The sequence below is a fragment of the Pseudochaenichthys georgianus genome, chromosome 9 (genome assembly GCF_902827115.2).
Source record: "Pseudochaenichthys georgianus chromosome 9, fPseGeo1.2, whole genome shotgun sequence".
Lineage (NCBI taxonomy): Eukaryota > Metazoa > Chordata > Actinopteri > Perciformes > Channichthyidae > Pseudochaenichthys > Pseudochaenichthys georgianus.
Window position 1 is genome coordinate 665,389 of NC_047511.1, and position 17,369 is coordinate 682,757.

General features: G+C 42.9%; 1 protein-coding gene across 2 annotated transcripts in view; it reads right to left on the bottom strand.

Annotated features, from left to right (window-relative positions):
- pnpla7b (patatin-like phospholipase domain containing 7b) overlaps nucleotides 1-17,369 on the bottom strand; it is a 94,710-nt gene that overhangs the window by 70,589 nt on the left and 6,752 nt on the right. For both annotated transcript variants that reach the window (XM_034090721.2, XM_034090722.2), the window contains exons 8-13: nucleotides 8,127-8,286; nucleotides 7,941-8,021; nucleotides 7,470-7,598; nucleotides 7,273-7,353; nucleotides 5,470-5,590; nucleotides 5,293-5,364 (exon numbers count right to left, since the gene is read on the bottom strand). In XM_034090721.2, coding sequence (XP_033946612.1) covers nucleotides 5,293-5,364; nucleotides 5,470-5,590; nucleotides 7,273-7,353; nucleotides 7,470-7,598; nucleotides 7,941-8,021; nucleotides 8,127-8,286 — 644 coding nt within the window. The remainder of the gene's footprint in view (nucleotides 1-5,292; nucleotides 5,365-5,469; nucleotides 5,591-7,272; nucleotides 7,354-7,469; nucleotides 7,599-7,940; nucleotides 8,022-8,126; nucleotides 8,287-17,369) is intronic.

A 17,369-nucleotide genomic window follows, 5' to 3' on the forward strand; every position in this document is an offset into this window, starting at 1 on the left:
TTGAGGCTGCTGAGTGTTGAGGATGATGCATGTTGAGGCTGATGAGTGTTGAGGCTGATGAGTGTTGAGTCTGAGTGTTGAGGCTGCTGAGTGTTGAGGCTGAGTGTTGAGGCTGCTGAGTGTTGAGGCTGCTGAGTGTTGAGGCTGATGAGTGTTGAGTCTGAGTGTTGAGGCTGAGTGTTGAGGCTGATGAGTGTTGAGGCTGAGTGTTGAGGCTGATGAGTGTTGAGGCTGATGAGTGTTGAGAATGCCGAGTGTTGAGAATGCTGAGTGTTGAGGCTGCTGAGTGTTGAGGCTGATGAGTGTTGAGGCTGATAAGTGTTGAGGCTGCTGAGTGTTGAGGCTGATGAGTGTTGAAGCTGCTGAGTGTTGAGGCTGATGAGTGTTGAAGCTGCTGAGTGTTGAGTCTGAGTGTTGAGGCTGCTGAGTGTTGAGGCTGAGTGTTGAGGCTGATGAGTGTTGAGGCTGCTGAGTGTTGAGGCTGCTGAGTGTTGAGGCTGCTGAGTGTTGAGGCTGATGAATGTTGAGGCTGCTGAGTATTGAGGCTGATGAGTGTTGAGGCTGATGAGTGTTGAGGATGATGAGTGTTGAGGCTGCTGAGTGTTGAGGCTGATGAGTGTTGAGGCTGCTGAGTGTTGAGTCTGAGTGTTGAGGCTGCTGAGTGTTGAGGCTGCTGAGTGTTGAGTCTGAGTGTTGAGGCTGAGTGTTGAGAATGCTGATTGTTGAGGCTGCTGAGTGTTGAGGCTGCTGAGTGTTGAGGCTGATGAGTGTTGAGGCTGCTGAGTGTTGAGGCTACTGAGTGTTGAGTCTGCTGAGTGTTGAGGCTGATGAGTGTTGAGGCTGCTGAGTGTTGAGGCTGCTGAGTGTTGAGGCTGCTGAGTGTTGAGGATGATGCATGTTGAGGCTGATGAGTGTTGAGGCTGATGAGTGTTGAGGCTGAGTGTTGAGGCTGCTGAGTGTTGAGGCTGCTGAGTGTTGAGGCTGATGAGTGTTGAGTCTGAGTGTTGAGGCTGAGTGTTGAGGCTGATGAGTGTTGAGGCTGAGTGTTGAGGCTGATGAGTGTTGAGGCTGATGAGTGTTGAGGCTGAGTGTTGAGAATGCCGAGTGTTGAGGCTGCTGAGTGTTGAGGCTGATGAGTGTTGAGGCTGATAAGTGTTGAGGCTGCTGAGTGTTGAGGCTGATGAGTGTTGAAGCTGCTGAGTGTTGAGGCTGATGAGTGTTGAAGCTGCTGAGTGTTGAGTCTGAGTGTTGAGGCTGCTGAGTGTTGAGGCTGAGTGTTGAGGCTGATGAGTGTTGAGGCTGCTGAGTGTTGAGGCTGATGAGTGTTGAGGCTGATGAGTGTTGAAGCTGCTGAGTGTTGAGGCTGCTGAGTGTTGAGGCTGATGAGTGTTGAGGCTGATGAGTGTTGAGGCTGATAAGTGTTGAGGCTGATGAGTGTTGAGGCTGATGAGTGTTGAGGCTGCTGAGTGTTGAGGCTGCTGAGTGTTGAGTCTGCTGAGTGTTGAGGCTGCTGAGTGTTGAGGCTGCTGAGTGTTGAGTCCGAGTGTTGAGGCTGAGTGTTGAGAATGCTGATTGTTGAGGCTGCTGAGTGTTGAGGCTGCTGAGTGTTGAGGCTGATGAGTGTTGAGGCTGCTGAGTGTTGAGGCTACTGAGTGTTGAGTCTGCTGAGTGTTGAGGCTGCTGAGTGTTGAGGCTGCTGAGTGTTGAGGCTGATGAGTGTTGAAGCTGCTGAGTGTTGAGGCTGATGAGTGTTGAAGCTGCTGAGTGTTGAGTCTGAGTGTTGAGGCTGCTGAGTGTTGAGGCTGAGTGTTGAGGCTGATGAGTGTTGAGGCTGCTGAGTGTTGAGGCTGATGAGTGTTGAGGCTGATGAGTGTTGAAGCTGCTGAGTGTTGAGGCTGCTGAGTGTTGAGGCTGATGAGTGTTGAGGCTGATGAGTGTTGAGGCTGATGAGTGTTGAGGCTGCTGAGTGTTGAGGCTGCTGAGTGTTGAGTCTGCTGAGTGTTGAGGCTGCTGAGTGTTGAGGCTGGTTGAGTCCGAGTGTTGAGGCTGAGTGTTGAGAATGCTGATTGTTGAGGCTGCTGAGTGTTGAGGCTGCTGAGTGTTGAGGCTGATGAGTGTTGAGGCTGCTGAGTGTTGAGGCTACTGAGTGTTGAGTCTGCTGAGTGTTGAGGCTGATGAGTGTTGAGGCTGCTGAGTGTTGAGGCTGCTGAGTGTTGAGGCTGCTGAGTGTTGAGGATGATGCATGTTGAGGCTGATGAGTGTTGAGGCTGCTGAGTGTTGAGGCTGCTGAGTGTTGAGGCTGCTGAGTGTTGAGGATGATGCATGTTGAGGCTGATGAGTGTTGAGGCTGATGAGTGTTGAGTCTGAGTGTTGAGGCTGCTGAGTGTTGAGGCTGAGTGTTGAGGCTGCTGAGTGTTGAGGCTGCTGAGTGTTGAGGCTGATGAGTGTTGAGTCTGAGTGTTGAGGCTGAGTGTTGAGGCTGATGAGTGTTGAGGCTGAGTGTTGAGGCTGATGAGTGTTGAGGCTGATGAGTGTTGAGGCTGAGTGTTGAGAATGCCGAGTGTTGAGGCTGCTGAGTGTTGAGGCTGATGAGTGTTGAGGCTGCTGAGTGTTGAGGATGATGCATGTTGAGGCTGATGAGTGTTGAGGCTGATGAGTGTTGAGTCTGAGTGTTGAGGCTGCTGAGTGTTGAGGCTGAGTGTTGAGAATGCTGAGTGTTGAGGCTGCTGAGTGTTGAGGCTGCTGAGTGTTGAGGCTGATGAGTGTTGAGGCTGCTGAGTGTTGAGGCTACTGAGTGTTGAGTCTGCTGAGTGTTGAGGCTGATGAGTGTTGAGGCTGCTGAGTGTTGAGGCTGCTGAGTGTTGAGGCTGCTGAGTGTTGAGGATGATGCATGTTGAGGCTGATGAGTGTTGAGGCTGATGAGTGTTGAGGCTGAGTGTTGAGGCTGCTAAGTGTTGAGGCTGCTGAGTGTTGAGGCTGATGAGTGTTGAGTCTGAGTGTTGAGGCTGAGTGTTGAGGCTGCTGAGTGTTGAGGCTGAGTGTTGAGAATGCTGAGTGTTGAGGCTGCTGAGTGTTGAGGCTGCTGAGTGTTGAGGCTGATGAGTGTTGAGGCTGCTGAGTGTTGAGGCTACTGAGTGTTGAGTCTGCTGAGTGTTGAGGCTGATGAGTGTTGAGGCTGCTGAGTGTTGAGGCTGCTGAGTGTTGAGGCTGCTGAGTGTTGAGGATGATGCATGTTGAGGCTGATGAGTGTTGAGGCTGATGAGTGTTGAGGCTGAGTGTTGAGGCTGCTAAGTGTTGAGGCTGCTGAGTGTTGAGGCTGATGAGTGTTGAGTCTGAGTGTTGAGGCTGAGTGTTGAGGCTGATGAGTGTTGAGGCTGAGTGTTGAGGCTGATGAGTGTTGAGGCTGATGAGTGTTGAGGCTGAGTGTTGAGAATGCCGAGTGTTGAGGCTGCTGAGTGTTGAGGCTGATGAGTGTTGAGGCTGATAAGTGTTGAGGCTGCTGAGTGTTGAGGCTGATGAGTGTTGAAGCTGCTGAGTGTTGAGGCTGATGAGTGTTGAAGCTGCTGAGTGTTGAGTCTGAGTGTTGAGGCTACTGAGTGTTGAGGCTGAGTGTTGAGGCTGATGAGTGTTGAGGCTGCTGAGTGTTGAGGCTGATGAGTGTTGAGGCTGATGAGTGTTGAGGCTGATAAGTGTTGAGGCTGCTGAGTGTTGAGGCTGATGAGTGTTGAGGCTGATGAGTGTTGAGGCTGCTGAGTGTTGAGGCTGCTGAGTGTTGAGTCTGCTGAGTGTTGAGGCTGAGTGTTGAGGCTGCTGAGTGTTGAGGCTGCTGAGTGTTGAGTCCGAGTGTTGAGGCTGATGAGTGTTGAGGCTGCTGAGTATTGAGGCTGATGAGTGTTGAGGCTGATGAGTGTTGAGGATGATGAGTGTTGAGGCTGCTGAGTGTTGAGGCTGATGAGTGTTGAGGCTGCTGAGTGTTGAGTCTGAGTGTTGAGGCTGCTGAGTGTTGAGGCTGCTGAGTGTTGAGTCTGAGTGTTGAGGCTGAGTGTTGAGAATGCTGATTGTTGAGGCTGCTGAGTGTTGAGGCTGCTGAGTGTTGAGGCTGATGAGTGTTGAGGCTGCTGAGTGTTGAGGCTACTGAGTGTTGAGTCTGCTGAGTGTTGAGGCTGATGAGTGTTGAGGCTGCTGAGTGTTGAGGCTGCTGAGTGTTGAGGCTGCTGAGTGTTGAGGATGATGCATGTTGAGGCTGATGAGTGTTGAGGCTGATGAGTGTTGAGGCTGAGTGTTGAGGCTGCTGAGTGTTGAGGCTGCTGAGTGTTGAGGCTGATGAGTGTTGAGTCTGAGTGTTGAGGCTGAGTGTTGAGGCTGATGAGTGTTGAGGCTGAGTGTTGAGGCTGATGAGTGTTGAGGCTGATGAGTGTTGAGGCTGAGTGTTGAGAATGCCGAGTGTTGAGGCTGCTGAGTGTTGAGGCTGATGAGTGTTGAGGCTGATAAGTGTTGAGGCTGCTGAGTGTTGAGGCTGATGAGTGTTGAAGCTGCTAAGTGTTGAGGCTGATGAGTGTTGAAGCTGCTGAGTGTTGAGTCTGAGTGTTGAGGCTGCTGAGTGTTGAGGCTGAGTGTTGAGGCTGATGAGTGTTGAGGCTGCTGAGTGTTGAGGCTGATGAGTGTTGAGGCTGATGAGTGTTGAAGCTGCTGAGTGTTGAGGCTGCTGAGTGTTGAGGCTGATGAGTGTTGAGGCTGATGAGTGTTGAGGCTGATGAGTGTTGAGGCTGCTGAGTGTTGAGGCTGATGAGTGTTGAGGCTGATGAGTATTGAGGCTGCTGAGTGTTGAGGCTGCTGAGTGTTGAGGCTGCTGAGTGTTGCTGCTGTTTGCACTAAAGCACTTGTAAACTGCATGTTCATGTTTTGTCACAGCTCAGATATCATGTAAAGTATTTCCTTTCTAGTATATTATATTTCAGGCTTGATGGTTAAAAAATAGGTTGATTCATTTTTTTTCTTTTCTTGTCTTATTGTTTATATGAGCTTAAAACGTTGCAAATGAGAAGTGGGAAATGTCTGGTAATTGGGTTTGGTAACAAGAAAACAAAAAAGTATTGGTTAACTGCAAAAATACTAAACATTAGCCCACATGGAACTGACACACCTTTTTGACATCAGGAAAACATAATCCAAATGTTTTTTTCTGTAATTGTTATTCCTACTTATTTATTCCAGGGTTCTGGAGTAACCATAGTTCACTGAATTGCACATGTCCTACCCAGACAAGAATGTGAAGCAAATAAAAGAAAGGACCTGTAACAGCCATCGGGGTGGAGGATGAGCGAGATTTCTTGTATTTCGAAGTTTCTGAGGAACTGGACTTTTCTGTTGAAGTGGGTGACAAGAAAACAGATATGTTCGACAAGCATTACTAGAAATACATTCCTGCAGCCTAAAAGTGAAGTGTGTGACATTGGTGTTGTTTCTGACCTGTGTCACTTTTTTCAGAGCCCTGATCTTCAGAGTGGGAGGGCTGCCTGCGGAGGCCTCGGTGTGGATAACCCTCCCCCAGAACATTGGCAACCGACACCAGGGAGATCGCTTGGCTCTCCTGCAACACACACATATATATATAAATACTCGGCCCATTTTATAATAATATATATATGTTTTATAATGATTGATCATGAAAGTGTTCTCAAAGCTGGAAAAGGTGCAGCTAGTTTGAATGACTAAAGTTTGTATACTGCAGGGTAGCTTGTGAATTTACTCCAGGTGGAACTTTAAGAGCTGATTATATTTTATCATTCATCCAAATCTGTAAAGTAACAAAAGGCATTCAATAAATGTACTGAAGTATAAGTTCACTATTTACATCTGAATTGCCTCAAAAGTACCTCAACATTTTTTAGTGACTTTACAAAACAGTATTTATATAGTAGGATTCTAAAATGTTGAATATAAGGTTGTAAGTGTATTTGATATGTTAACCCTTCATAACACTTGCACTTCTAGATATTTGAAGAACACTGTTGTAGAATAACAGCATGCAATTTAGAGTTTTTTGTATTTACTACTATAACCTTGCTGCTACTTCATTACATTTACCCTTTGTGCATAGTCAATGATGATTGCAACATTATCAAATCCCAAAAGGTCAACAAAAATAATTCTGTGGAGAAGGATGACCTAATGAAGATCAGCCTAATATTTTGTGTTCAAATGTATGGCCGATAAACCTATTTTATTGACTATTTTTAAACCATCAATGATTCCCGACTCCCGTCATTAGGAGCTACATGTGATCAACAACTGCTTCAAAGGCTAAAGGCGTTTGCTGAGCGAGTAACGTGACTTCAATTTGGATCCGGACTCTTATCCCTGGGTCAGGAAAGGCTCGGGAGGGGCACAGATGGAAGTGATTCATCATCACATTTATGTATTGTCTGTTCAGTAATTGTTAGTGGAGTGTTATGCAACAAGTAGCAACGTCCGAAAATGATCCTAAATGAATGTATTGGCTGTCATATTTTCATTTTTGTAGTGTGATGGACTTATGTTATATCCTGTAATGTACTATTAAACTTGCAAGCCTCTTGACACCATTGGTCATTGTGACATATTTAGTTTAAATAATGAATTGATGCTACAGTATTGTTGTGCACCACGTGAGGCAATACTCAAAGTCTTATATATATATTTTCAATACACAACCTTCATGTTTGTCATTTGTGGGTAAGTGTATATTGGGTATGAGGTATACTATAATATATAAGCATGAGCTGCATGCTGTATGTCAGCCGGATGCCTAAGGGTTCACTGCATTTAAAAGTAGAACTTTTTTCTGTCCCATTTTGGAACATTCAATAAATAAAAACTTTGAAGAGGAGGGGGCAATACTATCCTACCCACATATGTTTTATTAACAAGCTGAGCTTAATGATCACAGCAGGCCCTTATGACGGAGCTTCACTTTGAAATCAGCCTTTTCATTTTGAAGACATGGACACATTACATAACTGTTGGTTAACTCTGCTATCAGGATCAGAACACCTGTATCATCCCAACGAGGGGATATACAATGCCTTAGTGTTCTACACATGTAATGCATTTATTTAATTCACTGCTTCTTTACTTGCAGCTGGTGGCCCTCTGAGAGCTGCACATGAATTGGGTGATCTTTGGTGTACCTGGGCAGTATCTGGTCATTCTCAGTATCTGGTTGTATCTCATTTGAAAAGGTGATGCTTATCAGTAAACAGAATGAAGCAGAGCAACAACATCAAACAGTACCGTGTTGAAGAGCTCAGTGGTCAGGCCCAGGTAGTTGTGTAAGGCGAGGAAGGTGACTCTCTGGAGACGCACCATGATGATCTGCAGAGGAGGAGACACACTGCTCTGTTAGTGCCACATCAGGGCATGGATGCCGTTTGTGCTTTTCTCTGGCTCAGACTGTACTTGCACTGCGGAAGTGTCCGTGGACGCTTTACCTGGATGACACGGACCAGAGTTTCTGGATATTTCTCAAACACTGACTGGAAGGCTGCAGCCGGCAGACGCAGGATGGTGGAGGTGACTGCAGCTCTGGCAGACACCGTTTTATAAGGCGCGGGATAGCCCTGATACACAGTGCAGTGTGTGGAGAAAGAAGGAGTGGTGAGTAACAACCCGAACAAAAGCATTAACATGCATGAAGGGGAAAACACGCTAATAAAGAAGAGCACATACAAAACACTTTAAGTGATGAATAGAATAATTATTTCATAAAATCCTTTTATAATATAATGCATATTATTCTGAAATGTGCCTTGGTGCAGAAAGAGCACTTTTCAAATGTTCTTTAAATACAAATACATGAAACGTTGAAATGCAGACTTTGACTTGTACCACAGTATTTTACACTACTTTCACTAAAGTGAGAAATCGGTGTACTTTTCCTCTGTTCTGAAATGCAAACGTACAGTGATGATGTCCAGGATACTCAGCAGACTGTGAACGCTGTCTCCTGGTAACACTTCCTTCACCACAGCGTCAGTCCCATCCTGCAGGAAGAAAACACCTTTACATCTCCCTGATCACATCGCTGAGTGTCAAATATCCATGTGGTTGTTGCAGGCAGTAGTTTGTGGTCAGCCCTGAGGTCTCACGCTCTCATGGATGTACATGTCCAAGCGGCCATCTTGAACCACGTAAATACTGTCATCAGTGTCCCCTGGTCTGAAGAGTGCCTCCCCCTGGTGCAGCTGGATCACCACCATGTGCCGGCACAGCTCCAGGAACACAGGCTTCTCAAAGTGGCCCAGCACCCTAATAATAATAATAATAATACATTGTATTGAAGGCGCTTTCCAGGATATCAATCAATCAACCAATCAATCAATGTTTATTTATATAGCCCAATATCACAAATGTTACATTTGTCTCAGTGGACTTCACAGTTTCACAGGATACACAAGGACACCTTACAATTCATAAACTAAATACTCTGATAAGAACTGATAAGAACAGCAAGAGATGAGGAAAACATGGCAGGCATGTATGAGGGGGATGCTCAGTAACAGTTGAGGAAAGCATACAGACTGGTTCAAACTATAGTATTTAGGCCGGGGTTGTCCAAACTTTGGCCCCAGCCAATTCCAAAAGTCTAATGGAATATGGCCAACACATGAAACTTCTTATATTGTAATTCTTAAATATGTATGTAAACATATATAACACAGTAGTATTCATGTGCAAGTAAGCCCACATTTTTTAATTCAGTTGAAAACATTTTCTAAGAAATATGAGTTGATAAAAAAGGCCCAATAACTTATTTCCAAAACCAGCTTGAAATATTCCCTTCCTATTTCCCCTTAATGTAATCACTCTCAGGCGTCTGTTTTAAGGGAGGAGCTGCAACCCTGTTAGTACCACACTATAGGAAACCCTCTGGAGAGCTGGGATGGAGGCAGTCTGTTTCTTAAAGCATATTCAAGTATCGAGCATCATTCAGCCACATGTCATCGACTTTGCTGACTTATAACTTAACTTATGAGGCAATATACCTCACCTCGGGCCCAGCCCTTCATGTGTTTTGTCTGTATGTGGCCATCAGTGAAAAGTTTGGACAGCCCTGGTGTAGCCTATTCTGAACAGAACAGGTGGGGTTTGAACGTGGTAGTCAGACTGTTTAGTGTGTGGAGGGAGCGTCAGAGCCTGGGAGCGCTGCAGCCGAAAGACCCACACCCGGGACAAGGGGAAGGTTAGCACCAGGAGACCAGAATGAGCGAGCAGCAGGAGTGGTGGTTAGGGGTTGGGTTACTCCTGAAGGTCGGTGAGATTGGTGGGGGCCAAGTTGTAAAGGGCTTTGTAGGTGTGCAGAAAATAAGTAACTAAGTACATTCACTCAAGTACTGTAATTAAGTTACATTGTTGAGGTGCTTGTGCTTGAGTATTTCCATTGTATGCTACTTTATACATCTACTCCACATTTAAAAAGGGAAATAATGTAATTTACTCCACTACATTTATTTATTTAACAGCTTTTAACAAAATGCATCTCTAAAGATTTAACCAGTGGACTAACTCTTCATATACAATATTTTACAAAAAGTAAATCAGAACTTTGTTTGTCTACAACAGAAAAATGCTACTTGATGAAACAATATTATCTAGAAATGTCATATATATATAAATATAATTATATACGCAATAAGGCAATTTTTCTGTACAATGATTACTTTTACTTTTTATACTTTAAGTACATATTGCTGATAATACTTTTGTACCTTTACTGAAGTAAACATTTTGAATGCAGGGCTTGTGTTTGGAATTCAGTTTTTATGACAATAATGTATTGGTACTTCAGAATACTTCTTCTACCACTGGATGTGCACATCTTTATAATACTGCTAATGTTAATAAGCACATTCCTAAATGTAACACTTGAAGCAGTTTGACCAAAGTTGCTGGGGTGCCAGTCAGGTCAGGCCTGACCATTTTAAAAGTTTAGGTCGAGCCGAACCCTACAAAAGGTACATGTTACCGACGGGGAACCATAGAGCCACTCTTAACCAGTTCAAAATGTCTGTAACTTTACCGTGTTAAATTAATACATTTGAACAAATACACACAACACATCTCTTTTAAATGCAGACAAAATAATATATTCAATAGTTCAAATGATCAGTGAGTCCCATATGAGTGAAAGGGTGTATGCAATATATATAGTTCATGATAAATAGTCAAACAAAATAATATAATCCACAAATCTCCATTCCAGGTTTTCTTAGTCCAGTCCACGGTTATGAGAATTAAAGTTAAACCTTATCATATCCAAGATATAACATTCTTACACCTTACATGTACAGCAGATGCAGTCTCTCTCATTTCGGGAGAAAAGTTATAATCCTTAAGATTTCAGTTCTGTAAGAAGACACTGTTTACACTGCTTACCATGTTTAAAGTTTTGTTCAAAATCAGTGTATTGACCACTGGGGGCAGAAGACACACCCACAGTCTGTGATGCTAATAATGACAACACTCATGATTGAATCTGGACACCTGCATCAGTATGGATCAGCACTGTGTGCCCAGGATGTGTGTGCATACTCTCCTGTTAATCTGATACGCATGGTTGTTAGATATGAATCCTGAGCTAGCTAGCTGGAGTCAAGCAGAGTTGATCAACTTGAGAATCAATACAAAATTATTCAGCAACAGTTTTGATAATGGATTCTTCAGAATCAGTATCTGTTTTATCCCGGTGGAAATTGAGTTTTGTTGTTGTGATTCTATTATAGAATTAAAAATGAAAGGTTAATTCAAATGAAATAGAACAAACTATTTCATCATAAGAAGTTGAAGAAAAAATATTTAATAAAAAGATTCTTAAAAACAGAATAAGATGTTTATAAAAACATAAGAATGTAAAGTTAAATGACCAATAAAAGATTGATTGAGACAGAAAGCTATGTTACACGCTAAGGGGCGGGACATCTCTAAGCGGTTGACCAATCACAGTAGTGCCCGCGCCAGCTAACCAATCAGAGCAGACTGGGCTCTGGTTTCAGACAGAGGGTGAAAAGAGGTGCTGCAGCACAGGCAGTATGAGACAAATAAAGAGCTTTTTGAACATTAAAGCATGGAGACATGTAGAGACACTACATACTGATATACACCTGAACATCAGTAGGAGAGGACTCTTTAAAGTAGAGACGCTACATACTGATATACAGCTGAACATCAGCAGGAGAGGACTCTTTAAAGTAGAGACACTACATACTGATATACAGCTGAACATCTGCAGGAGAGGACTCTTTAAAGTAGAGACACTACATACTGATATACAGCTGAACATCTGCAGGAGAGGACTCTTTAAAGTAGAGACACTACATACTGATATACACCTGAACATCAGCAGGAGAGGACTCTTTAAAGTAGAGACACTACATACTGATATACACCTGAACATCAGCAGGAGAGGACTCTTTAAAGTAGAGACACTACATACTGATATACACCTGAACATCAGCAGGAGAGGACTCTTTAAAGTAGAGACACTACATACTGATATACACCTGCACATCAGCAGGAGAGGACTCTTTAAAGTAGAGACACTACATACTGATATACAGCTGAACATCAGCAGGAGAGGACTCTTTAAAGTAGAGACACTACATACTGATATACAGCTGAACATCAGCAGGAGAGGACTCTTTAAAGTAGAGACACTACATACTGATATACAGCTGAACATCAGCAGGAGAGGACTCTTTAAAGTAGAGACACTACATACTGATATACACCTGCACATCAGCAGGAGAGGACTCTTTAAAGTAGAGACACTACATACTGATATACAGCTGAACATCTGCAGGAGAGGACTCTTTAAAGTAGAGACACTACATACTGATATACAGCTGAACATCAGCAGGAGAGGACCCTTTAAAGTAGAGACACTACATACTGATATACACCTGAACATCAGCAGGAGAGGACTCTTTAAAGTAGAGACACTACATACTGATATACACCTGAACATCATCAGGAGAGGACTCTTTAAAGTAGAGACACTACATACTGATATACACCTGAACATCAGCAGGAGAGGACTCTTTAAAGTAGAGACACTACATACTGATATACAGCTGAACATCAGCAGGAGAGGACTCTTTAAAGTAGAGACACTACATACTGATATACAGCTGAACATCAGCAGGAGAGGACTCTTTAAAGTAGAGACACTACATACTGATATACACCTGAACATCAGCAGGAGAGGACTCTTTAAAGTAGAGACACTACATACTGATATACACCTGAACATCATCAGGAGAGGACTCTTTAAAGTAGAGACACTACATACTGATATACACCTGAACATCATCAGGAGAGGACTCTTTAAAGTAGAGACACTACATACTGATATACACCTGAACATCATCAGGAGAGGACTCTTTAAAGTAGAGACACTACATACTGATATACACCTGAACATCAGCAGGAGAGGACTCTTTAAAGTAGAGACACTACATACTGATATACACCTGACCATCAGCAGGAGAGGACTCTTTAAAGCAGAGACGCTACATACTGATATACACCTGAACATCAGCAGGAGAAGACTCTTTAAAGTAGAGACGCTACATAATGATATACACCTGAACATCATCAGGAGAGGACTCTTTAAAGTAGAGACACTACATACTGATATACACCTGAACATCATCAGGAGAGGACTCTTTAAAGTAGAGACACTACATACTGATATACACCTGAACATCAGCAGGAGAGGACTCTTTAAAGTAGAGACACTACATACTGATATACACCTGACCATCAGCAGGAGAGGACTCTTTAAAGTAGAGACACTACATACTGATATACACCTGAACATCAGCAGGAGAGGACTCTTTAAAGTAGAGACGCTACATAATGATATACACCTGAACATCAGCAGGAGAGGACTCTTTAAAATAGAGACACTACATACTGATATACAGCTGAACATCTGCAGGAGAGGACTCTTTAAAGTAGAGACACTACATACTGATATACAGCTGAACATCAGCAGGAGAGGACTCTTTAAAGTAGAGACACTACATACTGATATACAGCTGAACATCAGCAGGAGAGGACTCTTTAAAGTAGAGACACTACATACTGATATACAGCTGAACATCAGCAGGAGAGGACTCTTTAAAGTAGAGACACTACATACTGATATACACCTGCACATCAGCAGGAGAGGACTCTTTAAAGTAGAGACACTACATACTGATATACAGCTGAACATCTGCAGGAGAGGACTCTTTAAAGTAGAGACACTACATACTGATATACAGCTGAACATCAGCAGGAGAGGACCCTTTAAAGTAGAGACACTACATTCTGATATACACCTGAACATCAGCAGGAGAGGACTCTTTAAAGTAGAGACACTACATACTGATATACACCTGAACATCATCAGGAGAGGACTCTTTAAAGTAGAGACACTACATACTGATATACACCTGAACATCAGCAGGAGAGGACTCTTTAAAGTAGAGACACTACATACTGATATACAGCTGAACATCAGCAGGAGAGGACTCTTTAAAGTAGAGACACTACATACTGATATACAGCTGAACATCAGCAGGAGAGGACTCTTTAAAGTAGAGACACTACATACTGATATACACCTGAATATCAGCAGGAGAGGACTCTTTAAAGTAGAGACACTACATACTGATATACACCTGAACATCATCAGGAGAGGACTCTTTAAAGTAGAGACACTACATACTGATATACACCTGAACATCATCAGGAGAGGACTCTTTAAAGCAGAGACGCTACATACTGATATACACCTGAACATCAGCAGGAGAGGACTCTTTAAAGTAGAGACGCTACATAATGATATACACCTGAACATCAGCAGGAGAGGACTCTTTAAAGTAGAGACACTACATACTGATATACACCTGAACATCATCAGGAGAGGACTCTTTAAAGTAGAGACACTACATACTGATATACACCTGACCATCAGCAGGAGAGGACTCTTTAAAGCAGAGACGCTACATACTGATATACACCTGAACATCAGCAGGAGAGGACTCTTTAAAGTAGAGACGCTACATAATGATATACACCTGAACATCAGCAGGAGAGGACTCTTTAAAGTAGAGACACTACATGCTGATATACACCTGAACAATCAGCAGGAGAGGACTCTTTAAAGTAGAGACGCTACATGCTGATATACACCTGAACATCAGCAGGAGAGGACTCTTTAAAGTAGAGACACTACATGCTGATATACACCTGAACAATCAGCAGGAGAGGACTCTTTAAAGTAGAGACGCTACATGCTGATATACACCTGAACATCAGCAGGAGAGGACTCTTTAAAGTAGAGACACTACATACTGATATACACCTGAACATCAGCAGGAGAAGACTCTTTAAAGTAGAGACGCTACATACTGATATACACCTGAACATCAGCAGGAAAGGACTCTTTAAAGTAGAGACGCTACATACTGATATACACCTGAACATCAGCAGGAGAGGACTCTTTAAAGTAGAGACGCTACATACTGATATACACCTGAACATCAGCAGGAGAGGACTCTTTAACTTATAAAGAGAATGTTTGGCCTGTTTTGCTTGAATAACAGTTGTCCTTTCCTTTAACCAGTAGTGCAATTTGACAATCTAGATTGTTTTGGTGTAAGTCCATGTACAACCCAGACTCTTATTGAGACACATGTCTATTAGCAAGGGACATTTACTCAATTAAAATCAAAACATACAACAATATAATAAAGAGAGAATGCTCTTGATAAATAAAACTCAATGTGGTCATCCTTTCCGGGAATCATGTCTGGAAGACATTAATGAATAGTTACCAAAGTAAAGTGTTGTATTTTCACAAGGCATGTAGTTAGACGAATGCACATCGGTCCACTGTTTATGACTGATAGAGAAAGCTTGTTTACTTTTATCCCAAATTAACAAGATACTTATTTTGATCTATTTGTTGGTTGTGTCGTGTTGTATTAGTTCAGGGGTCACCAACCTTTTTTAGGATGAGGCCTGTCGGGGGCTACTTTTACTCCTCTTTTTCTGTTTTTTGCAGTGTATATATTTAGCACATTTTAACATTATTATATGCTTACCTTTAACCTTTGTGCTGTTTGGGTCTGTGGGACCCGTTTTCAGTGTTTACTAGGGGTGTTGAAAATAATCGTTTTTACGATGCATTGCGATGCGGACGTGGACGATTCGGTCTCGATGCAGTGACGGAAGATAATCGGTTATAGAGTAGTCACGTTGCTTCCTGATTTTCCGGCCGCGGCTTTACTATAACGTTTTTTCTGTCACTTTAATATCAAATCGGTCGGTGACGCAGAGATCAGGGAACAGACGTGACAGTGGCACAGCAACACCGAACACGGAGCAGTCTGCTTTATCCACCAACACAAGAACACCAGTCCAGAACCAAAAGCAGAAGGACCCGCTCCGAATCACTCCGTGTCGCTGCGGCTCAGAGACACAGACAGGGATTTATGTTTTTCAAAAAGAATCGCGTTACAATCATGTCAGGTTTTTGGTGGATTTAATTAAGTCTTGGATTGCAAAGTATGAATGTCCTCTAGCAATTTTCAGACGATATATACGTGTGTAAAGTTTGTGAAGGCAGGAGGAAAAAAGCTTCCGCGATCACCGTCTCCTCTCCGTTCCTCCAAGCCCCGCCCCCTCCCTGAAAATAATGACTGACAGGCTGACAGTGACCCGAAAGAAACTTTATTATTCACTTAATCACTGAGATATAATGAAGCTAACTTAATCTCATACATGCATGGGATTTATGCAACAGTAAAACAGAGAATGTGAGTGTGCACCCACATGCAGTATTTTAGTTGTTATATGCTGTTGTAAATCCTCCTGTTGTCTGCTGTGTTCAGACTCAGGTCCTGTGTGTGAGGCCACATTCAGGACATTCAGTGTCCTTTCTTAACAGAAGACCGTGGCTAGAAGCTGCAGCTAGACTGCAGAAGCATTAGCTTTTTGTTTTTGAGGATGGAACAACTTCACACACGGAGGCTAGACCTATACAATTCATTTATTATGGTTTATAAATTAATGTCAAGACATTTATGTTATTGATTTCTGAAGCACTTTCTAAATAATAAAAAGAGAGTTCATATGTATTTACTGCATGTATGCGTTGATGAAAAATAAGCCATGTGCAGTAATATAGAAAATTGAGGATGCAACGCATTGGTATGAATCGTGATGCACCGTGATGCACCGGGATATCGAACCGAATCGAATCGTTGACAGGATAATCGTAATCGAATCGAATCGTGAGACCAGTGAAGATGCACAGCCCTAGTGTTTACTAAAAGAAAATGTTTGCAATTTAATTATTTTAACCTGCTTTATTTGGGGGTGGGCCTCACATCCTCCAGGGGGGTCCTCACCTCCTTTAGGGGGGGTCCGGGGGCATGCACCCCCGGGAAGATTTGTTTTTAAATGTTGAAGTGAAATGCATCAATCTGGTCACTTTGAGCACAAAATGAATTTATGGATACAGCTCTCAACACTCTATGAAAGGGAGCTGTATACGTTTCAATAATCCAAACATCTTTAGAATATGATCACAACCAATAACAAATCATTTAAACTTGTTTATTCTTATCTTAGGTTACCTAGTTAGCATTCTTTCTTTCTATTTATACATATTTTACTAATCATTCACCTTTTAAACTGTTACTGTACTGTCCTATAGTACACATTGGAATGACTTACTTTTATCTATATTAAATAGATAAAAGTGTGGTCTCTCTCTCTCTCTCTCTCGATATTCATGGTGGGGTGGGGGGAGGAGGGGTGTTAGATAGATATAGAGTTGTAGTAAGTAGATAGAGTTCGCTATGATTCGCGGATACTGTGTGCTGGTCTGGGAAAATGGCCCATATCGGGATTCTGCTGTGCCTGTTAACTGTTTTGGACTATGAGAAGATCTCTAGTCATTCTGAGAAGACTAATGGATTCAGGTCTGTTCTGCCACCCGCAGTGGGCATCCCCTGCAAAGGTTCGGATGTGTTGCTCAAACAATTACCGGTTGCCTTGTCAAAGTCAATCTGCTCGACAAAATATGTTTGTCTTTTTTATTTTCCTGCGATGATGGTTCTTCAGGACTGCTTCTTAAGCTCTAATCACACTCTCGCAGACTTTTCCGGTGTTTCTAAATTAGATGACAATGTATGTGTTTCCTCGCTTAAGAGGAAAAGATGCCTGGTTTTTTTGTTGTTATTACTGTCAGGAAATGTACAACCTAACCCTAGTCCGCCCAGTAGTAGTAGTCAGATCGCTACTCCTGCTGATTTTAAAGCTAGGTCTGGGTTGGG